Raw genomic sequence first — 24687 nt, 5'->3', positions numbered from 1 at the left:
GCCCGGGGCTGGGTTTCTACTCAGCTAACATATGGAATTGTTTTAAGATGGTCATACCAAGGATCATTTAGCTATTTGATTTAGAATTTTAGGACCCCTGTAGAAATCCCCATTGTGAGAAGACCGATTTTCGGGATGTCTCCTGGTCTGACAAACACCGCTATAGCTCGGCCACCTTTCACCGCAGATGGAATTGGGACGAGGACCATGCAAAAAATATATCTCTAGCTTAAACAGATGGATTTTGATGGGGATTTTTAAATAATAATTATTTATTTTGCCTCGAGTGGCGCATGGAGGTGCCTCAAACTGAGAAAATATTGTATTTGTATTTATTTATTATATACAGTTGAAGTCGGAAGTTTACATACACTTAGGTTAGAGTCATTAAAACTCGTTTTTCAACCACTCCACACATTTCTTGTTAACAAACTATAGTTTTGGCAAGTCGGTTAGGACATCTACTTTGTGCATGGCACAAGTAATTTTTCCAACAATTGTTTACAGACAGATTATTTCATTTATAATTCACTATATCAAAATTCCAGTGGGTCAGAAGTTTACATACACTAAGTTGACTGTGCCTTTAAACAGCTTGGAGAATTCCAGAAAATGATGTCATGGCTTTAGAAGCTTCTGATAGGCTAATTGGAGGTGTACCTGTGTATGTATTTCAAGGCCTACCTTCAAACTCAGTGCCGCTTTGCTTGACATCATGGGAAAATCAAAAGAAATCAGCCAAGACCTCAGAAAAAAATGGTAGACCTCCACAAGTCTGGTTCATCCTTGGGAGCAATTTCCAAACGCCTGAAGGTACCACGTTCATCTGTACAAACAATAGTATGCAAGTATAAACACCATGGGACCACGCAGCCGTCATACCGCTCAGGAAGGAGACGCGTTCTGTCTCCTAGAGATGAACGTACTTTGGTGCGAAAAGTGCAAATCAATCCCAGAACAACAGCAAAGGACCTTGTGAAGATGCTGGAGAAAACAGGTACAAAAGTATCTATATCCACAGTAAAACAAGTTCTATATCGACATAATCTGAAAGGCTGCTCAGCAAGGAAGAAGCCACTGCTCCAAAACCGCCATAAAAAAAGACAGACTACGGTTTGCAACTGCACATGGGGACAAATATTGTACTTTTTGGAGAAATGTCCTCTGGTCTGATGAAACAAAAATAGAACTGTTTGGTCATAATGACCATCGTTATGTTTGGAGGAAAAAGGCTTGCAAGCCAAAGAATGCTTGCAAGCCAAAGAACACCATCCCAACCGTGAAGCACGGGGCTGGCAGCATCATGCTGTGGGGGTGCTTTGCTGCAGGAGGGACTGGTGCACTTCACAAAATAGATGGCATCATGAGGAAGGAAAATTATGTGGATATATTGAAGAAAGACATCAGTCAGGAAGTTAAAGCTTGGTCGCAATTGGGTCTTCCAAATGGACAATGACCCCAAGTATACTTCCAAAGTTGTGGCAAAATGGCTTAAGGACAACAATGTCAAGGTATTGGAGTTGCCATCACAAAGCACTTACCTCAATCCTATAGAAAATGTGTGGGCAGATCTGAAAAAGCGTGTGCAAGCAAGGAGGCCTACAAACCTGACTCAGTTACACCAGCTCTGTCAGGAGGAATGGGCCAACATTCACCCAACTTATTGTGGGAAGCTTGTGGAAGGCTACCCAAAACGTTTGACCAAAGTTAAACAATTTAAAGGCAATACTACCAAATACTAATTGAGTGTATGTAAACTTCTGACCCACTGGGAATGTGATGAAAGAAATAAAAGCTGAAATAAATCATTCTCTCTACTATTACTCTGACATTTCACATTCTTAAAATAAAGTGGTGATCCTAACTGACCTAAGACAGGGAATTTTTACTAGGATTAAATGTCAGGAAAAACTGAGTTTAAATGTATTTGGCTAAGGTGTATGTAAACTTCCGACTTCAACTGTATATTTTTGTATTTATTTTTTATGCCCAGCTCATGAGGCCCCTTGATGATGTGAGGCCTGAGGCAATTGCCTCTTCTGCCTAATGGTAAGTCCGCCAATTTGAGCACCGGATGATGACTCATACCTTTACAGAGTGCCCTTGAACAGAGCTGGAATAGCTGTATGTGTGTGCGTATGTGGCGTGCGTGTGCCTGTACCCTGTTTGTGACTCATTGAGACCCATTCTATCCAGCAGGTTGGCATTTATTCAGATTACTCTGGAGGCAGCTCTGCAGGTTGGTCACTAGCTGGCACAGCCATAAAGTCCTAAAATCTGATGTTAAACCTAACCCTAACCTTAACCACACTGCTAACCCTAACCTTAAATTAAGACCAAAAAGAGAATCTCTCTGTCCCCTCTCGCTCTCTCTCTCTCTCTCTCTCTCTCTCTCGCTCGCCCTCTCTTTCTCTCTCTCCCTCTACTCTGTGTGTGTCTTCATTACAAGAGTAGAGTTCTCAGTCTAAATGAACAGTCCCATAAAGACTGACTGGGGCCGGCGCTAGAGGCTTAGCCTGTATCCCAAATAGCATCCTATTCTCTATGGGCACCGGTCAAAAGCAATGCACAACATAGGGAATAGGGTGCCATCTGGGATGCTGCCTATGAATAAATGAACTGATCACAATAACCTGCTCTACAGAAGCTAGCTAGGTCAGTGAAGCTACAGCAGGCCTTAATGCATCATTATGTCTGTTCTGCTGGTCAATTCTAACAATATTATTGCCTAGACAGAAATAAAAAGCTAGGATGTTGCTTACAAAGTCTGTCACATACTTATGCGTGCAGGTAGGCAGGCAAGTGCACATGCACACACAGGTACACACACACACACACAGCCTCAGCCACTCTCAATCCCTCTCAGGTAAACAAACTTGTATGTGTTTGTGCGTGCGTGAGTGAGTGCATGTGTGTGAGCAAGTACATGCCTGCCAAGCGTGTGACAGACTGAAGGCAACATCGAAGGGTGCGTGTTTGTGTGCCTGCACACACACACACACACACTCCATGGTTTACTGAAAAAACCCTTTAGAGGTCTCTATAAATAAACATGTTAAATTAATAAACATACTTATTGCCTGGTCTTCTAAAGACCTGTGTCTATTTATTTACAGGGCTTTGATGAGCCTGATGTTTACCTAGTGGCGAACTAGATGAACTGTCACACACACACAGGTAGCTTAGTGGGTAACAGCGTTGTGCCAGAAACCGAAAGGTCGCTGGTTCTAATCCCAGAGCCGAATAGGTGCAAAATCTGTCGATGTGCCCTCATGCACTTAACCCTATTTGCTCCTGTAAGTCGCTCTGGATAAGAGCGTGTGCTAAATGACTAAAATGTCAAATGTACTAGGGCAGGTTTATGGGGCAATAATGTGTTATTGAGTTGTATAGATGGACATTGAGTGATTAGAATATAGGAGACTTCATCTGCACTGGCGTCAGACACTGAGCTTATCTTTATGAGTCTCCTCTTTGTGTGTGTTAGAGAGAGGGAGGAGAGGAGAGAAAGAGATTTGTATTGCTCTTGATTGAGTCATTCACAGGTGACTCTTTCAGTATTTGAGTCTCCAATAGCATCTGTCTTCTTTTATACCCCTGCTTTTTCACCAGCTGATCATTGTGAAGTTTCATCATGTCTGTACGAGGTCCAGTTAGGGAGTTTCTCTGATGTGTGATGCCACTGTGACTGCCAGACATGGGACCAAGTCACTATTATTCAAGTCACAAGCTAGTCTCAAGTCACAACATCTGAGTCTCAAGTCGAGTCACAAGTAGAACGGGTCGAGTCTCGAGTCAAGCCCAAGTAGTGCATTCTAAGAGCAAGCCAAGTTTTTTAAAGTCAAGTAAAAAAAATCAATACATGCAATGTCTTGTTCAACTACAAATCGAGACCTTGGGACTATAAGGTTCTATCTGACATTTTTGTCAAAAATGAGTTAGTCACATATAGTAGATTTTTAGATGGTTCTTCGTATATGTCTGTGGAGTTAGATTTTTCAAAAAGTACATTTTATGTAAAAAATTAATTAATGAAAAACTAGAAAGTTCTATCTGCATAAACCCATTTAAACTTGGCGCTTCAAGGTTATATCTGCAATCCAATCACAAATACAGATGGCCCAATCAGAACACGTCTTTGCCATTTCCCTCTAAGTATGCCATAGTGGCGAACTAGTGGCTGCGGCAACTGTGTGACGGTAAAGGCCACAGATCAAGGTGTGGGATAATTTCTAAATAAAGCAGAGCCGCGGATATTAAATTCATGTTTATTATAACAAGTGAATGCCAATGCTGTCAGTGTGGGCCAGACATTTGGCTCTTGCGGGCCTGATCTGGCCCGCGGGCCGCTTATTGGGGTTGGCTGAAGTATGGTCTAGCTAGTCTAACCAGCAATAATGGCACGCAAGCAAAAAAACAACAATGTCAGAAGTCTTAAAGTAAATGATGTTGTCACATTGTTTTTCAGTGATGACAATAATTTGTCTGATGATCATAATACATTTCTTAATATATTTGATGATGTGTTCTGACTATCTTGGTAAAATAGCTACAGTTTTCTTCAGTGGCGATTTTAGCATATAAATCTTGGTGGGGCAAAAACATTTTTTGTGGGGAGATGTATGCCAGCAAAGCCCCTACACAACACTAAACAATATAATTTATTAGGGTGAGGCACATGGGCTACTAACAGTTTACTACACAACATACACTTAGTATTACTTTCTTGGCTACAGTATACACATCTCCCTGGCATATTACATCATTTATGCAGTAGCATACAATACATTTTTGGACTCACCTTGTTGTGCTGTGCTCACTTGAACATGAAGGTGGCGTGACGGTCCTTCTTGTGGGCTCTAGAAAGAGGCCCGATATCCCAACTTGGAATTCCGAGTTGGATGACCGTTCAAAATTATTTTCAGTATTTTCCCAGTCTAAGCTAGTTTTATCCGAGTTTCCAATTGTCTTGAACTCACTGAAGTCTGAGATTTCCCAGTTCCAAGTTTTCAGTTGTTTTGAACATGGCAGAAGTCATGCTGGATTGACAGCATGGCCAATGTATTCAAACTTTCCTGGCCCATGAGATTACCCCCTTTTTTGTGATATTCAATTGGTAGTTTCAATCTTTTTCTTTTCTTTTTTCTTTGTCATTTAGCAGACGCTCTTATCCAGAGCTACTTACAGTAGTGAGTGCATACATTTTCATACTTGTACCCCGTGGGAATCAAACCCATAACCCTGGCGTTGCAAGGGCCATGCTCTACCAACTGAGCTACACGGGGCACATCTTGTCTCATCGCTGCAACTCTCCTACGGACTCGGCAAAGGTCGAGAACCAAGCCGCACTGCTTCTTGACACACTGCTCGCTTAACCCGGAAGCCAGCCGCACCAATGTGTCGGAGGAAACACTGTCGAACTGACGACCGAAATCAGCTTGCAGGAGTCCGGACCGCCACAAGGAGTCGCTAGAGCATAATGAGACAAGGACATCAAACCCCTCTCCTAACCCAGACGATGCTGGGCCATTTGTGCGCCCCCTCATGGGTCTCCCGGCTATAGCCGGCTGTGACACAGCCTGGGATCGAACCTGGGGCTGCAGTGGCGCCTTAGCACTCATTGTTGAATTTGCGATTTCCAACTTGTTGTGTAATGTTTATGTCCAATGGCCGATGAGCACCGATACGTTTTTATCTATAATTTATCTTCATATGACAAGGATTGAAAAGGATTTGCCAGTAGATTGTTGACGTGATTCATGATGATGACTGCTTGTTTAGCTTGCTAGCTAAGATTTTGAAAGTATGATGTTGACAATCAAAGCTACGGTAGATATAATGTGATTTGACGTCATTTTATCAGTGGCCAATGACCTTGAACCTTCTTCGATGGGCACTTCTAATGTAAGTCAATGGCAGCACCCAGGGGGCTTGAATTTGTGAGCTCTGCCCGTAGATTTTGAGGCGACGTAGTGTCCCCATGAGTGACAGAACACTGAGCCAATCACGGCGCAACTAGAGAACATTACCAATCCCTACGCTCCGTATTTTCCGCTGGCTGCCCCACCACCACAGAAAGCACTGAGCTAGGCTGAAACACCTGCATTTTGGAGCTGCCTAACTCAAGAAAGCAAAAAAGAGACCATGTTTATATGCAGCTTTATTAACTCAATTATTATTTATTTTTTTACATTGTTTGCAAACTGATATGTGCCACATATTAATGCCAAAATAACACGCAAAACAGGCAAAAACAGTGGCTCTGCCCTGAATGACGCGTCGCAACTGGTGTTGTTAAAAACTGTACGTCTCATTCAGAAGTGTCAGATAGAACCTTATGGCTGAACCAGGATTGACATGTCAGAGCCATAAGGTTCTATCTGACATTTCACCCCCCTACAAAAACGGATTTACAAATGTCTCAGGATTTTGATACTCTGTACTTTAGGTACCTTTAAGGTGAGGACCTTAGTGGGTTATGAAAGAAGAATTCACTACAAAAGAGTTCTGAAATCTGGGATGTGAAAACTTTGATGCTCAATATCTCAAAACTATGCTTTGCGCAGATATAACCTTTTAGTCCCAAGGTCACGAAATCTGTGTCTATTTATTGAGGCTACCAGAGAGCCCTTTTCATTGTTTTGTCTACAACACATTTTGATTATGTAATAATTAATTTAAAAAACATTTTAAAAATGCAAGCTTCATAAATAAATGATACATTTCAAGCAATTTTGGCATACCAAAAGACCAGTAGGCCTATGCTAGTAATTGTTGATTGATGCCCCATTGCTGGTTAGCTTGCAAAGTAAACCGTTCATATTCTTGATCACCAAACAAGTTTTGGAGCTGCATATTTATTTATGGCAATCCTCTCTCCCTATAATTTGACGTTTGCACTGCACCCGATCCTATAGCTGTACAGCAAATCAGCACTCTGTTCACTAGCTTAGTGATTCTCAAACGTTTTGACCCACGACCCCCCAAAAGCAGTGGTTCAAAGCTTGCGACCCCCGCGCACGCACATGAACGCGCGCACAATCGCTGCGCAAATGTAGTCTGTCATTACAGTCATAAACGGTGATGCATTTTCAAAACGCAAGATACATAAATAAACTGCGTTTTACACCTGCATTCTGAGCTGAAAGTCATTCATGTTAGTAGTCAATATCAACTGGGGATATCATGTCACATTGTCACTTCTTTCGAGTCCAAGCAGGATCATATGACCTACCTGTATGCAGTGGGGGTTCATAAGGAAAGCATGATCTGTCTGTAGCCTTTTTCTTCCTCACAAATATCAGTACCACCACTGAGGTATATAATTATTACCCACCCAAACTAGGCCTATCTGAAATATGATCAATGAAATCCACAGGTAGCATATTGTTCTGTCTATAGCAGATTGCTAAACTGTATTTATATTGATAATATTAAGGTAGGTAGGCAGGATACTCTGTTTTTGCCAGGCAAAACCAGAGATAATTAAACAAGCTCTTTCTGGCAGTGTTGCCAAATCCTCAGTAAGGAAAGTAGCTATTGGTTGGCCTAAAAGTCGCTAGAAGTCGCTAAATTACATCACCCCCTAATTTCCATAATTGGCCATGTGTATGTAATTGTGATGGACGCTGTAGGAGAGAGGAATAGCGTCGTGGGAGAGACAAAAAGTGAGTAAAAAACACCATACATTTACATTCCGCCCTGAATGTAAGCCAGGGCGGGATCAGCCAGCGGTGGCTTCCCGCATGCGCGATTCATTTGCAGTCTGGACACGGAGGAGTGAACATCTCCTGCTCTGACTGCAGCTGGGAGGGACTGCTGCGCGAGGACTGGGCCGCCTGTGAGTGCTTTGGGACGGGGGTGGCCCAGGGTGGGGCCCACGGCTGCACCCGCTGCTCGTTGAGAAGAGTAAGAACGATATGTGCTTTCATGTCAGGGTCTCCAAAAGTCTCAAATAACACCAGAAAAAGTTGCTAGATTTGTCGCTAGTCGCTTTTTTGAAAATGTGTCGCTAGGGGGGTCTGAAAACTCGCTAAATATAGCGACAGAGTCGCTAAATTGCCAACACTGCTTTCTGGTCACTAATCTGGATATCTGAGCCCGCCTTTGCGCGCCAATGTTGATGACTGGTCATTGGTCAACAGTCAAGAAGCACAATTTATTAATTCTGAAACAGATGTTTTTTAAACAAAATTTGGTGAATTGCGGTAGGCCTATGTAAGTGACCAGATCGAATAAGCAAAGTGACTATTGATTGACAATTTGCTGGTCCAATCAGAGGGCCGAGTGTGAGTTTCACTAGCCAATCTGTTTTTTGTTGTTGTTGCAAGTGGAGGGGAGGGGAGGGGAGGGGAGGGGAAGTGCGACACTGTCTCTGGCTGCGTGGAGAGTAGCCTAATCCACTTAGACTCTGTGCCACAAAATGAGTGCCAAAACGTTACACAACCTGGCCACATAATTTCAAGTAATCACTCCCAAGTCAAAGTCGAGTTCCGAGTCTTGAGGCTCCAAGTCGAAGTCAAGTTTCAAGTTATTTTATTTTCTATCAAGTGGAGTCTCAAGTCATCACATTTCAAGTCATGTGACTCGAGTCCACATCTCTGGTGACTGCACACACAGCGGATGGGATGGAATGGTATTGGAAATTGTTAGGTTGGTTGTCTGGTAAAATGTACCAGTCAGTGAATAAGAATTTTCTTCTAGGAGGACTAATACTATTCTATTCTCTTTTCTATTCATTTATTTTCATCTCTCCTGTCCTGTCCTCCCCTTCCCTCCCCTCCTCTAATCTACCCTCTACCCTATACCCTCCCCTTCCCTCCCCCCTCTAATCTACCCTCTACCCTATACCCTCCCCACCCCTTCCCTCCTCTAATCTACCCTCTACCCTATACCCTCCCCTCCCCTTCTCTAATCTACCCTCTACCCTATACCCTCCCCTCCCCTTCCCTCCTCTAATCTACCCTCTACCCTATACCCTCCTCTAATCTACCCTCTACCCTATACCCTCCTCTAATCTACCCTCTACCCTATACCCTCCTCTAATCTACCCTCTACCCTATACCCTCCTCTAATCTACCCTCTACCCTATACCCTCCCCTCCCCTTCCCTCCTCTAATCTACCCTCTACCCTATACCCTCCCCTCCCCTTCCCTCCTCTAATCTACCCTCTACCCTATACCCTCCTCTAATCTACCCTCTACCCTATACCCTCCTCTAATCTACCCTCTACCCTATACCCTCCTCTAATCTACCCTCTACCCTATACCCTCCTCTAATCTACCCTCTACCCTATACCCTCCCCTCCTCTAATCTATCCTATACCCCCCTTCCCTCCCCTCCTCTAATCTACCCTATACCCTCCCCTCCTCTAATCTACCCTATACCCTCCCCTCCCCTTCCCTTCCCTTCCCTTCCCTTCCCTTCCCTTCCCTTCCCTTCCCTTCCCTTCCCTTCCCTTCCCTTCCCTTCCCTTCCCTTCCCTTCCCTTCCCTTCCCTTCCCTTCCCTTCCCTTCCCTTCCCTTCCCTTCCCTTCCCTTCCCTTCCCTTCCCTCCTCTAATCTACCCTCTACCCTCCCCTTCCCTCCTCTCCTCTAATCTACCCTCTACCCTATACCCTTCCCTCCCCTCCTCTAATCTACCCTATACCCTATACCCTTCCCTCCCCTCCTCTAATCTACCCTATACCCTATACCCTCCCCTCCTCTAATCTACCCTATACCCTCCCCTTCCCTCCCCTCCTCTAATCTACCCTATACCCTCCCCTACCCTCCCCTCCTCTAATCTACCCTATGCCCTCCTCTACCCTACCCTATACCCTCCCCTTCCCTCCCCTCCCCTCCTCTACCCTACCCTCTACCCTATACCCTATCCTACCCTCTACCTTCCTCTATCAGATCCTGGCTAACATCATTATCTTTACGTGTGGTAACCTGGTTGGAGCGTACCATAAGCACCTGATGGACCTGGCCCTCAGACAGACCTACCAGGACACCTGCAACTGCATCAAGTCCCCCATCAAACTGGAGTTTGAGAAACACCAGCAGGTAGGTCTACTAGACACAGACAGTATAGACACATCCCTACACTCTTAGAAAAACAGGTTCTATCTAGAACCTAAAAGGGTTCTTCGGCTGTCCCCATAGGAGAAGCCTTTGAAGAACCCTGTTTGATTCCAGTTAGAACCCTTTTGGTTCCAAGTATAACCGTTTTGGGTTCCATGTAGAACTCTTTCCACAGATGGTTCTACATGGTACCCAAAAGGTTTCTACCTGGAACCAAAAAGGGTTTTACCTGGAACTAAAAAGGGTTCTCATATGGGGACAGACAAAGAACCCTTTTGGAACCCTTTTTTCTAAGAATGTATACACGCACGCATGCATGCACACAGACAGCATATAAAGCATATTACGTGTTGTGTGTGTGTGTGTGTGACTCATAAATGGGGCTCAGTAGAGAGTAGAAAGTAGAGAGGGCCATTATATCCCTCACAAACCACAGGCTAATTTTCCCAAAACAAAAAGCAAATTAACACACTTACACACGTACACTTGCACGCACGTACAAACACACATACACACATACACACACACACACACACACATACACTCTGAGCCCATTTCCTAAAACACAGCGGCAAATTAACTCCAGAATATGTTTGGGGACTGGATGGGGAACTGCATTGGGATTGGTGGCTAAAAATAGACTTTGCTTGTTAACATCCACTCTTTTCCCTTGCTTCCTCCCTCGCTCTCCTCCTCTCCCTCCATACAACTCTGAATTGAGTTATATTTAGAATCCATTCTCAGACATTTCTTCATTGCCTATAACTGTAACTCGACCAAAGTCTCTTGCTAATCATCAAATCAAATCAAATGTTATTTGTCACATGCGCCGAATACAACAGGTGTAGACCTTACAGTGAAATGCTTACTTACAAGCCCTTAACCAACAATGCAGTTTTAAGAAAGAATACCCAAAAAAATTACAGGGGGTACCGGTACCGAGTCAATGTGCAGGGGCACTGGTTAGTCGAGGTAATTGGGGTAATATGTACATGTAGGTAGAGTTATTAAAGTGACTATGCATAGATAATAAACAGAGAGTAGCAGCAGTGTAAAACAAGGTGGGGGGAAGCAATGCAAATAGTCTGGGTAGCCATTTGATTAGATGTTCAGGAGTCTTATGGCTTGGGGGTAGAAGCTGTTTCGAAGCCTCTTGGACCTAGACTTGGCGCTCTGGTACCGCTTGCCATGCGGTAGCAGAGAGAACAGTCTATGGCTAAGGTAGCTGGAGTCTTTGACAATTTTTAGGGCCTTCCTCTGACACCGCCTGGTATAGAGGTCCTGGATGGCAGGAAGCTTGGCCCCAGTGATGTACTGGGCCATACGCACTACCCTCTGTAGTGCCTTGCGGTCGGAGGTCGAGCAGTTGCCATACCAGGCAGTGATGCAACCAGTCAGGATGCTCTCGATGGTGCAGTTGTAGAACCTTTTGAGGATCTGAGGACCCATGCCAAACGTTTTCAGTCTCCTTAGGGGGAATAGGTTTTGCTGTGCCCTCTTCACGACTGTCTTGGTGTGCTTGGACCATGTTAGTTTATTGGTGATGTGGACACCAAGGAACTTGAAGCTCTCAACCTGTTCCACTACAGCCCTGTCGATGAGAATGGGGGCGTGCTCGGTCCTCTTCTTTTTCCTGTATTCCACAATCATCTCCTTTATCTTGATCACATTGAGGTAGAGGTTGTTGTCCTGGCACCACACGGCCAGGTCTCTGACCTCCCTATAAGCTGACTCGTCGTTGTCGGTGATCAGGCCTACCACTGTTGTGTCATCGGCAAACTTAATGATGGTGTTGGAGTCGTGCCTGGCCATGCAGTCATGGGTGAACAGGGAGTACAGGAGGGGACTGAGCATGCACCCCTGAGGGGCCCCCGTGTTGAGGATCAGCGTGGCGGATATGTTGTTACCTACCCTTACCACCTGGGGGCGGCCCGTCAGGAAGTCCAGGATCCAGTTGCAGAAGGAGGAGTTTAGTCCCAGGGTCCTTAACTTAGTGATGAGCTTTGAGGGCACTATGGTGTTGAACGCTGAGCTGTAGTCAATGAATAGCGTTCTCACATAGGTGTTCCTTTTGTCCAGGTGTGAAATGGCAGTGTGGAGCGCAATAGAGATTGCATCATCTGTGGATCTGTTGGGGTGGTATGCAAATTGGAGTGGGTCTAGGGTTTCTGGGATAATGGTGTTGATCTGAGCCATGACCAGCCTTTCAAAGCACTTCAAATAAAAAAAATAAATGTTTGTCACATACACGTGTTTAGCAGATGTTATTGCAGGTGTAGCGAAATGCTTGTGCTGGAATATTTCACAAGGCTGCAGGGCTACAGATGTAAGTGCTACGGGTCAGTAGGCAGGTTACCTTAGTGCTCTTTGGCACAGGGACTATGGTGGTCTGCTTGAAACATGTTGGTATTACAGACTCAGACAGGGAGAGGTTGAAAATGTCAGTGAAGTCACCTGCCAGTTGGTCAGCGCATGCTCGGAGTACACGTCCTGGTAATCCGTCTGGCCCTGCGGCCTTGTGAATGTTGACCTGTTTAAAGGTCTTACTCACATCGGCTACGGAGAGTGTGATCACACAGTCGTCCGGAACAGCTGATGCTCTCATGCATGTTTCAGTGTTGCTTGCCTCGAAGCGAGCATAGAAGTAATTTAGCTCGTCTGGTAGGCTCGTGTCACTGGGCAGCTCGCGGCTGTGCTTCCCTTTGTAGTCTGTAATAGTTTGCAAGCCCTGCCACATCTGACGAGTGTCGGAGCCGGTGTGGTACAATTCGATGTTAGTCCTGTATTGACGCTTTGCCTGTTTGATGGTTCGTCAGAGGGCATAGCGGGCTTTCTTATAAGCTTCTGGGTTAGAGTCCCGCTCCTTGAAAGCGGCAGGTCTACCCTTTAGTTCAGTGCGGATGTTGCCTATAATCCATGGCTTCTGGTTGGGGTATGTACGTACAGTCACTGTGGGGACAACGTCATCGATGCACTTATTGATTAAGTCAGTGACTGATGTGGTGTACTCCTCAATGCCACCAGAAGAATCCCGGAACATATTCCAGTCTGTGCTAGCAAAACAGTCCTGTAGCTTAGCATCTGCTTCATCTGACCACTTTTTTATTGACCGAGTCACTGGTGCTTCCTTCTTTAGTTTTTGCTTGTAAGCAGGAATCAGGAGGATAGAATTATGGTCAGATTTGCCAAATTGAGGGCGAGGGAGAGCATTGTACGCGTCTCTGTGTGTGGAGTAAAGGTGGTCTAGAGTTTTTTTTCCTCTGGTTGCACATTTAACATGCTGGTAGAAATTAGGTCAAATGGATTTAAGTTTCCATGCATTAAAGTCCCCGGCCACTAGGAGCACCGCCTCTTGATGAGTGTTTTCCTGTTTGCTTATGGCCGTATACAGTTCATTGAGTGCGGTCTTAGTGGCAGCATCGGTTTGTGATGGTAAATAGACAGCTACGAAGAATATAGATGAAAACTCTCTTGGTAGATAGTGTGGTCTACAGCTTATCATGAGATGCTCTACCTCAGGCGAGCAAAACCTCAAGACTTCCTTAGATATCGTGCACCAGCTGTTGTTACAAATATACACAGAACGCCACCCCTTGTCTTATCAGAGGCTGCTGTTCTATCCTGCCGATACAGTGTATAACCCGCCAGCTGTATGTTATTCATGTCTTCGTTCAGCCACGACTCGGTGAAACATAAGATATTACAGTTTTGAATGTCCCGTTGGTAGGATATACATGCTCGTAGTTCGTCCACTTTATTATCAAGCGATTGTAAGTTGGCCAATAGTATCGATGGCAAATGCAGATTAGCCACTTGTTGCTGGCTCCTTACCAGGCACCCCGATCTCGTTCAGCGGTATCGCCTTTTCTTTCTACTTATGATTGTGTTTTTTACAAAAACAAAAATCATAATTTCCTCACTTTGAAATCCAGTCATAATTATATAATTACAGGCGACTTTTCTGGTTTGGGTTCCAGCTTAATTACTCACTATCTCCCTACCACACACACACACACACACACACACACACACACACACACACACACACAGACGGATACAGAGTGTGTAACAGGAAACAGTGCCTTGCAAAAGTATTCATCCCCTTTGGTGTTTTTTGTTGCATTACAACCTGTAATTTAAATGGATTTTTATTTGTATTTCATGTAATGGACATACACAAAATAGTTCAAATTGCTGAAGTGAAATGAAAAAAACAACTAATAAATAAATAAAAAATCTATAAAAAAAAAAACGAAAAAGCGGTGCGTGCATATGTATTAACCCCCTTTGCTATGAAGCTCCTAAATAAGATCTGGTGCAACCAATTACCTTCAGAAGTCACATAATTAGTTAAATAAAGTCCACCTGTGTGCAATCTAAATGTCACATGATCTCAGTATATATACACCTGTTCTGAAAGGCCCCAGAGTCTGCAACACCACTAAGCAAGGGGCACCACCAAGCAAGCGGCACCAAGAAGACCAAGGAGCTCTCCAAACAGGTCAGGGACAAAGTTGTGGAGAAGTACAGATCAGGGTTGGGTTATAAAAAAATATCCAAAACTTTGAACATCCCACGAAGCCCTATTAAATCCATTATTAAAAAATGGAAAGAATATGGCACCACAACAAACCTACCAAGAGAGGGCCGCCCACCAAAACTCACGGACCAGGCATTGAGGGCATTAATCAGAGAGGCAACAAAGAGACCAAAGATAACCCTGAAGGAGCTGCAAAGCTCCACAGCGGAGATTGGAGTATCTGTCCGTAGGACCACTTTAAGCCGTACACTACACAGAGCTGGGCTTTACGGAAGAGTGGCCAGAAAAAAGCCATTGCTTAATGAATAAAATAAGCAAACACATTTGGTGTACGCCAAAAGGCATGTGGGAGACTCCCCAAACATATGGAAGAAGGTACTCTGGTCAGATGAGACTAAAATTGAGCTTTTTGGTCATCAAGGAAAACGCTATGTCTGGCGCAAACCCAACACCTCTCATCACCCGAGAACACCATCCCCACAGTGAAGCATGGTGGTGGCAGCATGTGTGGGGATGTTTTTCATCAGCAGGGACTGGGAAACTGGTCAGAATTGAAGGAATGATGGATGGTGCTAAATACAGGGAAATTCTTGAGGGAAACCTGTTTCAGTCTTCCAGAGAATTGAGACTGGGACAGAGGTTCACCTTTCAGCAGGACAATGACCCTAAGCATACTGCTAAAGTAACACTTGAGTGGTTTAAGGGGAAACATTTAAATGTCTTGGAATGGCCTAGTCAAAGCCCAGACCTCAATCCAACTGAGAATCTGTGGTATGACTTAAAGATTGCTGTACACCAGCGGAACCCATCTAACTTGAAGGAGCTGGAGCAGTTTTGCCTTGAAGAAAGGGCAAAACTCCCAGTGGCTAGATGTGCCAAGCTTATAGAGACATACCCCAAGAGACCTGTTTGTTTCACCCAAAAAATATTTTGCATCTTCAAAGTGGTAGGCATGTTGTGTATATCAAATGATACAAACCCCCCAAAAATCCATTTTAATTCCAGGTTGTAAGGCAACAAAATAGGAAAAATGCCAATGGGGGTGAATACTTTCGCAAGCCACTGTAGCTCCTCCTCCACTGTAGCCTCCACTGCAGGAAATAGATTTTAGTAACCTTCCATTAGTATTACTGTTATTACGAATCGAGAGGCCTGGTCCTGATACTGAATTATGCACTCATAAATATCAGGGTGTGTGTGTATGTGTTTCTGTGTGTGTGTGTGTGTACGCTCACCAAAAGCAGTTCATTTGGACTTCACAGGACTTATCCTCTCGCTCTCTCTCTCCTTCCCCCTCTCTCTCCCTCTCTCTCACTACAGGAAAGGTTACTGTTATCCCTGCTCCCGGCCCATATCGCCCGTGTGATGAAGGCAGAGATCATTCAGAGGTTACAGGGACCAAGGGACAGGGACTTCGGCCGGGCAGAGGGCACCAACAACTTTCACAACCTCTATGTCCAACGACATACCAACGTTAGGTAAACATCTGTCTCTTGTCTTGTCTTGTCTTGTCTACTCTGCTCTGCTCTGCTCTGCTCTGCTCTGCTCTACTCTACTCTCTTCATCCTAGATAGGTAATCTATGCTGTGTCCTGTTGTGTTGTTTGTGTTCCTTAGTGTTCTGTAGTTAATCCAGGCTCCAGTCTACTGGATTCTATTGGAGATGACTGTTGAAATAGAGAGTCAAGTAGATCCTAGATACATACAGTCAATGATCTCCTTCTGTAGATTGAAAGACAATGAGCTCCACTCCACTCCAATCTGTAATCATAAGGCCAGTCAAATCATCATGTATGTATTGAAGCTCTTGGGTTGTTCTTAGTAATACCCTTTCCATCATGGTGGTATAACTGAGAGGGATGTAGCAATGTCCTCGGTTTGGAGTGGCTCTCACAAGTTTGTGTGTATGCAAAATCATGTGTATATGTGTGCGTGAATATTTCTGAAGGGTGTAGAGCTCAGAAGTAGTTTACCATTGACCTCTATGATTATAGCTAATGGGCTTTCAAGGACTGTGATTCTCCCAGGCAGTTGGGAATGGCTACACCTCAGATGGTTGCTGTCCAATGTCATGTGGTGCTGAAAGGCAGATCTTTATTCAGATTCTGATGCCATCACTGTCGCTGTCCTTTGTGCTGAAATCTCAGATTAGAACTGCTGGGCCTTTTACTGAATGTGTATTCCTCTGTCCCCTCTCTCTCTCTGCAGTATCCTGCACAGCATAACAAGAGAAAGAGAGGAGGAAAGGAGAAGACATTTGTTTTTTTACTGTGTTTTAAGCCCTCTCCCTCGCTCTCTGTTTCTCTCTCTGTTTCTCACTCTCTCTCTGTCTCTCTCTCTTTCTCTCTCTTTCTCTCTCTCTCTCGCTCTCGCTCTCGCTCTCTCTCTTTCTCTCTCTCTTTGTTTCAGTATTCTGTATGCAGACATAGTAGGGTTCACTAAGCTGGCTGGTGACTGCTCACCCGGAGAACTGGTGCACATGCTCAATGAATTGTTCGGCAAGTTTGACCAGATCGCCAAGGTAACGTTACACGCACGCATATGAAGGACACACACACAGGGATGACATACACACACACGGATGACACACACACAGATGTACACATGCTAGCACACACACATAGACACACACACAGACACACACACGGACACACACACACAGACACACTAGCACACCATACTACATAACGGTAGTTGTGCGTAATATCTGTGGAAAGTTTTCTCTCTTGCTGATCTGTCTGCTGTGCTTTCTCGGATGGAGTGTTAGCTGTTGATTCATGTCAGTACAGCTACAGGCCTATACACACACACACACATACACACACACACACACACACACTGCCTAGCGCCCCAGCAATGTGGTTGTTATATAATATAGACGGAGGAGTTTGGATGTTTGGGCATTGCTGTAAGCAGCCTCACATCTAGTGGGAGTGTGTTTTTTTTTTTGTGTAATAGGGATGCACAGTAATGCAGTTCCACAAGCTATGCAAAGTTTATGAAAAGTACATTTTCGAATGTGGTAGCTAATGGTTATTTGCATAATCTGTAAACCCCAGGTCATCTTTTGATTTTCTCTGGATTTGTTATATTTTATTTATTTACACAAGGTAAATTTTTTTATTCTGATTCTGAAATTCACTTTTTCTCTCTTTCTCTCCCTAACTCTCTACATCTGTTGCCCCCTCTCCCTACTCTGCTCTTTCTCTCCCCCTCTCTCCCCTCTCTCCCACTCTCTCCCACTCTCTCTCGCATTCTCTCTCTCGCATTCTCGCATTCTCTCTCTCTCTCTCTCTCTCTTGTTCTCTCTCTCTCCCTCTCTCGCTCTCTCTCTCTCTCTCTCTCTCTCTCTCTCTCTCTCTCTCTCTCTCTCTCTCTCTCTCTCTCTGTCTCTGTCTCTGTCTCTCTCTCTCTCTCTCTCTCTCTCTGTCTCTCTCCCGCTCCTCTCTCCAGGAGAATGAGTGTATGCGTATAAAGATCCTGGGTGATTGTTACTACTGTGTATCAGGCCTACCAGAGTCTCTCCCCCACCATGCAGGCAACTGTGTCAAGATGGGACTGGACATGTGTGAGGCCATCAAGTAAAACACCAGCTCTCTGCTTTCATACACGCACACACAACACACACACACACAAACAACACACACACACACACACAAACGTACATATGCGCTACTAGACGCACGCACACACATGCACGAGCACACGCACACACAAACACAGGCATGTAGGCATGTACGAACACACACACACACACACACACACACTCACACGCAGGCACATAGGCACGTACAAACACACACGCACACACACAAGCCTCTATGCCAGCCAGACTGGGTCTCAGCTGTGTGTGAGCTGTAGTGCAAACACAATGTGAAATAGTGATGATAAGCTAATCCTCTCTAGTGCGCCAGTGGGCTAAACACACACACACACACACACACACACACACACTACGCATTCACTCAGACAACATTTGTCCTCAAACACACACATTCAAACACACACAAACTCATAATAATTTTTACTCCATAGAACAAAGCAGAGGTTCATTTGAGGTTATACATTTTTACCTTAGGAAGGTGCGGGATGCTACTGGTGTTGACATCAATATGCGAGTTGGGGTGCATTCTGGGAATGTGCTGTGTGGTGTCATCGGCCTTCAGAAGTGGCAATACGACGTCTGGTCACATGACGTCACTCTAGCCAATCACATGGAGGCAGGGGGCGTGCCAGGGTAAGATCAACCAATAGGGGGTCTGCTGTTTCTTGAAATATTTCCCAAGACATATTTGCATTGACAAACCATTTGGCTTATGTTTATTATTCACCCCCCACCTCTTCCTCCCTCCCTCCCTCTCTCCTCTTCCTCCCTCTCTCTTCTCCTCTTCCTCCCTCTCTCCTCTCCTCCCTCCCTCTCTCCTCTCCTCCCCTCCCTCTCTCCTCTCCTCCCTCCCTCTCTCCTCTCTCCTCTCCTCCCTCCCTCTCTCCTCTCCTCCCTCCCTCTCTCCTCTCCTACCTCCCTCTCTCCTCTCCTCTCCTCTCCTCCCTCCCTCTCTCCTCTCCTCCCCCTCTCTTCTCCTCTCCTCCCCCAGGCGTGTCCATATATCCTCAGTAACATTGGAGCATCTGAAGGGCTCCTATAAGGTGGAACCAGGGGAGGGACAGAGTAGAGACTTTTACCTGAAGGAACACGAAGTCATCACTTACCTGGTCATCAACCCCAAGGTAAGACATGAGAATGTGGTCCAAACGTGGTTAAAACACAACCACAGATATAACATACTCTAAAAACTCACGTTTACAAACTACTGACTTATTGGGAATATACTACTGTTTATAATACATAAATACTGCAAAAAGCTGTTTGCTTGAATTGAGAAATAGATCTTAGAGAAGACAAAAAAGGGGGGGAAAAGTTTGACTCCTCTCCATTTTGATTGGTTCACCAGGCTGAGAGGCGGAGCCCCCACCTATGTACGCGTTCTCGTCCTACATTGGACGGAGGGAAGATGAGGGCATCGGTCAGAATGACTCGATACCTGGAGTCGTGGGGGGCGGCCAAACCATTTGCTAACCTGCACCATCGAGACAGCATGACCACTGACAATGGCAAGATTAACACTACAGTAAGTACACACACACGCACACACACACACACACACACACACACACACACACACACACACAGATAAACACACACTTGTGTCCAGCCTCACCTTCTGTGATTGTGTGTTTCAGGATGTTCCAATGGGCCAGTATCACTACCAGAGAAGAGAGAGGTGAGACTTTACCCCTACAGATCAGTCATCTTTTCTTTACACCAGACTTTACCCCTACAGATCAGTCATCTTTTCTTTACACCAGACTTTACCCCTATAGATCAGTCATCTTTTCTTTACACCAGACCACCAGACTTTACCCCTACAAATCAGTCATCTTTCCTTTATACCAGAACACCAGACTTTACCCCTACAGATCAGTCATCTTTTCTTTACACCAGACCACCAGACTTTACCCCTACAGACCAATCATCTTTCCTTTATACCAGAACACCAGACTTTACCCCTACAGATCAGTCATCTTTCCTTTATACCAGAACACCAGACTTTACCCCTACAGACCAGTCATCTTTCCTTTATACCAGAACACCAGACTTTACCCCTACATACCAGTCATCTTTCCTTTATACCAGAACACCAGACTTTACCCCTACATACCAGTCATCTTTCCTTTATACCAGAACACCAGACTTTACCCCTACAGCCAGTCATCTTTCCTTTATACCAGAACACCAGACTTTACCCCTACAGATCAGTCATCTTTCCTTTATACCAGAACACCAGACTTTACCCCTACAGACCAGTCATCTTTCCTTTATACCAGAACACCAGACTTTACCCCTACAGACCAGTCATCTTTCCTTTACACCAGTCATGTCTTAAGAGCTTGACACCAAACAGGATATAATATTGTTCAACATACTCATATTGTTGGCATTGCTGTACTATCTGTTCGGTATACAGAAAATTGCCTGTCGTTATTTTTCACATATCAAAAGGTATTAAAGAAGGGTTTGAAGGGTAAGATCATTCAGGCCTAACCTTGGTTTAATGTTATTACTGTTATGTTATTTGTTGTGTTGGACAATGCACCGTTGATGACACGATATCCTGTGTCGATACTGTCTACCCATCTGAGTAATATTGTTCTTTCATCCTCCTCCAGGAATAGATTCTCCTGCAACAGGGTGATCAAATTAAGATCCTACATTGGTACATGAGTCCCATTCATTACAGGTCATCCTCTCTCTTTGTAGGTCTATCTATGTTTGTCCTTGAGTATGTTGTATCTTGTTCTTCCCCTCAGGACTAAATCTCAGAAGAGACGGTTTGAAGAGGAACTGGAAGAGAGGATGATCAGAACCATCGACGGCATCAACTCACAAAAGTTAGTACTACTACACACCTGCTTCATTCTATTTCTATACCAGTGACAGCCATTTTGTTGTTATGCATCACCAAGTTGGGTAGGTGCTTCACACTGGTGGTAGATGAGGTGAGTTCCCCACCTTGCTAAGTGAAAAGTGTGTTGTACAAACCATTCATTATCATTTGTATGAAGCACTTAGTTCAGTACCTCGCCAACAATTATGTGACAAGTGGATTTACGTTAAATTGAATTGAATTCAAAATATGTTATTTATCCCACAAGGGGCAATTATGTAGGCAGGAGTGCAGATACTTAAAGAGCAACATAAAATAACAAACGAAACAATAGTTATTAAAAACATGACGTGTAATGAAAACATTTTTTTTACAAATGCATGGTTGGAAGGGAGGATATTCTGAGGTGTCTTGTTAAATGTCACTGATGGATTGCTAGTATCTGTGTGAATCCCTGTCTGAGTGTCTCTGTGTTCTCTTCTCTGTAGGCAGTGGCTGAAATCTGAGGACATCCAGAGGATCTCACTGTTCTTTCACAACAAGACTCTGGAGAAGGAGGTGCTGTAGGACAACAACACTGCAGTTCAGTCAAATGAAAATGAAATTGAAAAATGAAAATGACATATTCTGCCAGTAGACAACTGCTGCCCCGGACAAAAATGCAGTGACTCCATAAAAAAAAAAAGATGATTGCTGTGAAAGTTAGAGAGTTAGAATGTGAAGTTACAGTAAGAAAAAATCATTTTAACTACCACCTGTTGACCATGTGTGTGTTGATGTCCCCAGTATCGAGCCACCACTCTGCCGGCCTTTAAATACTACGTCACCTGTGCCTGTCTCATCTTCTGCTGCATCTTCATAGTGCAGATACTGGTCCTGCCCAAGTAAGTCTGGAACCTACATAGTACACTTCATAGTACACTACATAGTACACTACATAATATGGATACAGTACTTGTCCTGTGCATCTGTACTCTTCACAGTACCTTTCATAGTACCCTTCATGGTAACCACCAGTTCAATACTACTTAGCATACAATCGGCATTGTATGGTCTTATAGTAGCCCTCAGAGTGGGAATACTAGTCGTGCCAAAAGCCATTAAATTCAGTGTTCTATTCTCTATAAAAACCTAGAACATTGCAATTACAGTGTCGAGACGAAATACATCTTTGATCAATTGAGTCTCACATCAATAAGGTCCCTAATAGCAGCTGCAAATGATACGCCTTAAGAGACAGCAATTAAGAGTGAGAGAAAGAAAGAAAGAAAGAAAGAAAGAAAGAAAGAAAGAAAGAAAGAAAGAAAGAAAGAAAGAAAGAAAGAAAAAAACACAGATGAAAAGATATGAATAACGTCTGATGATGGTTATAATGTGAATCAAAAGGTCTGGGTCTGAGATGTCGATGATGATGATGATGAAGATTACTTTGAAGATGACAAGGATAATAATGATGATGAATCCCCGTTATGAAAGGAAAAAAGGTCCAATGCACTGCGTCATCATTTAGTTAATCGTCTGTGTTTACAGGAGCCAGGAGGGGTAGAGCCATAGAGCCAGATAGTGTAGTGTCTGAAAGCATCATTGATTTTCTCATTCAGACTAACGTCTCTTCCATTTAGACATGACATCATCCTTTTATGACATGCCTAAATCAGCCGTCTACTTGGCTAACTTCTTCATGAAATATAGGCCTGCCCTACTGCATAATAGGGAGAAGTATGTAGTACTTTGTGGAAGTGTGTCGCAGTTCACTAGTTCCAATTTAAATACATAATCGTTTTACTGCCCTCTATAGTACCCATCTGGAGGTAGTTAACACAGTGTGTGTGTGTGTGCGTGTGTGTGTGTCTGTGTGTGTGTGTGTGTTACAGAACAGCAGTGTTGGGGATCTCCTTCGGCATGTCTTTCCTCCTTTTAGCTCTGATCTTGGTCATTTGTTTCTCTAGCCACATCTTGGTAAGTTACATGCAAACACACACACACACACACACACACACACATACACGATTTATCAGAGTACCCACGTCATCTACTCCTTTCCCTTCATACCTCTTCTACTCTCTCTCTGTCTCTCTCTCGCTCTCTAAGTGGGTCAGGCTGAATGAATGAGGTTGTCAGTGATGACCTTGGGGTTGCTGTTGACCCTAAAATCCTGTCTATTGTATGCGAGTGTGGAACACAACCACTGAGAGAGAGGGGGGGGGGGAGAAGAGAGGGAGAAGGAGGGAGAAGGAGGATTCAGATAGAGAAAGAGAGAGAGGTGGAGGACGAGAGAGGGGGAGAAAGAGAGATGGATGAAGAGGAGGAGAGAGAGAAGAAGAAGAGACATGATAGAGAGTGTGAAGAAAGGGAGAGGAAGAGCAAGCTAGGGGAAGAGAGAGGGAGGAATAGAGCGAGAGAGACACTTTAGACTTTTTGTCTTTATTTAATGAGCCATCTTCATTTGATTAAAAACACCATAGTAACCTCCCCCCACCCAGAGAGAAAGAGACAGGAAGATAGAGAGAGCGATAGTGAAGGGAGAGAGAGAGGATGGTAGAGAAAGAGAGACAAACTATGGAGAAGGCTTACAGTACAGTGTATATTTGATTAAAGGAGCTGCATTGTATTGCAGTCACACCCTGTCATTAATTTAGCTGGATATGGATTCTCAGATTGCAACAGCTGTGTCTGTCACACCACCACTGGAGAAAAGAGAACGCCATTTACAAATGAGACACTGTGTGTGTGTGCGTGTGTACATGCGTGCTTGCTTCAATGACAGGCTGATAATCCACTCATCTACCTCTCCGAAGTCTCACAGCATGACGTTTTAAATGACAAGACACACACACACACACACAAACACACTCGTGAAGATCAGAAAGACTAGAAAGTAAACAAAAAACAAAGAACCTATAAACACCTTTATTTTCCTCTCTGAATACTTTAACCAGAGACCAGACAGTGGAGGAGGGATTGAGCTTGAAGGACAGTAGTCTGGGACACTTTATTATACAACAACAGTCTGAAACACAACCGTCTGTCTGGCCCTGGACCCTGCATGGTATTCTACCTTGAGACTTCTCCTTAAATGATTTGTGATGTCTCAGAGTGTCTCTGTAAACTGTATCTGAGCCAACCCAAACCCTGTGATTGGTAGTAAACACAGTATAGACAGAAAGACAGAACAAAAGAGAGATGGAAGGACATGATATAGTATAGTGCTCAAGACTGCAAACAAACCAAACTGTTTTCAATGGTTGAATTGCAAATGATTATGATTGACAGGGAAATGCTTACTTACGCTCCCTTCGCAACAATGCAGAGAGAAAGAAAATACATAAATAATAGAAAAGTAATAACATGTAATAATAATAAAAGTAATAATAAATACACATTGAGTAACAATAACCTGGCTATACACGGGGTACCAGTACCGAGTCAATGTGCAAGGGTACGAGGTAATTGAGGTAGATATGTCATATAATCAGGAATAAAGTGACAGATAATAAACAGTAGCATACAGTATGTGATGAGTCAAAAAAGTTAGTGCAAAAAGGCTCAATGCAGATAATCTGGGTAGCTATTTGGTTAACTATTTAACTAACTATTTAGCAGTCTTATGGCTTGGGGGTAGAAGCTGTTCAGGGTC

At 44.1% G+C, this 24687-nt stretch overlaps 1 protein-coding gene across 1 annotated transcript in view; it reads left to right on the top strand.

Annotated features, from left to right (window-relative positions):
- The window catches only part of adcy2b (adenylate cyclase 2b (brain)), a gene marked incomplete at its 5' end in the record, with an annotated part of 129015 nt that overhangs the window by 66920 nt on the left and 37408 nt on the right, over positions 1-24687 (top strand). Inside the window, 12 exons of the mRNA XM_084158700.1 lie at positions 9898-10047; positions 15926-16083; positions 17014-17125; positions 18058-18185; positions 18683-18841; positions 19200-19332; positions 19557-19733; positions 19846-19886; positions 20974-21058; positions 21543-21608; positions 21837-21934; positions 22925-23009. Coding sequence (XP_084014826.1) covers positions 9898-10047; positions 15926-16083; positions 17014-17125; positions 18058-18185; positions 18683-18841; positions 19200-19332; positions 19557-19733; positions 19846-19886; positions 20974-21058; positions 21543-21608; positions 21837-21934; positions 22925-23009 — 1392 coding nt within the window. The remainder of the gene's footprint in view (positions 1-9897; positions 10048-15925; positions 16084-17013; positions 17126-18057; positions 18186-18682; positions 18842-19199; positions 19333-19556; positions 19734-19845; positions 19887-20973; positions 21059-21542; positions 21609-21836; positions 21935-22924; positions 23010-24687) is intronic.

This window comes from Coregonus lavaretus, assembly GCF_964263955.1.
Source record: "Coregonus lavaretus genome assembly, chromosome: 3".
NCBI lineage: Eukaryota > Metazoa > Chordata > Actinopteri > Salmoniformes > Salmonidae > Coregonus > Coregonus lavaretus.
Note: the sequence above shows the minus strand (reverse complement) of the source record. Positions and strands in the feature narration are given on the sequence as shown.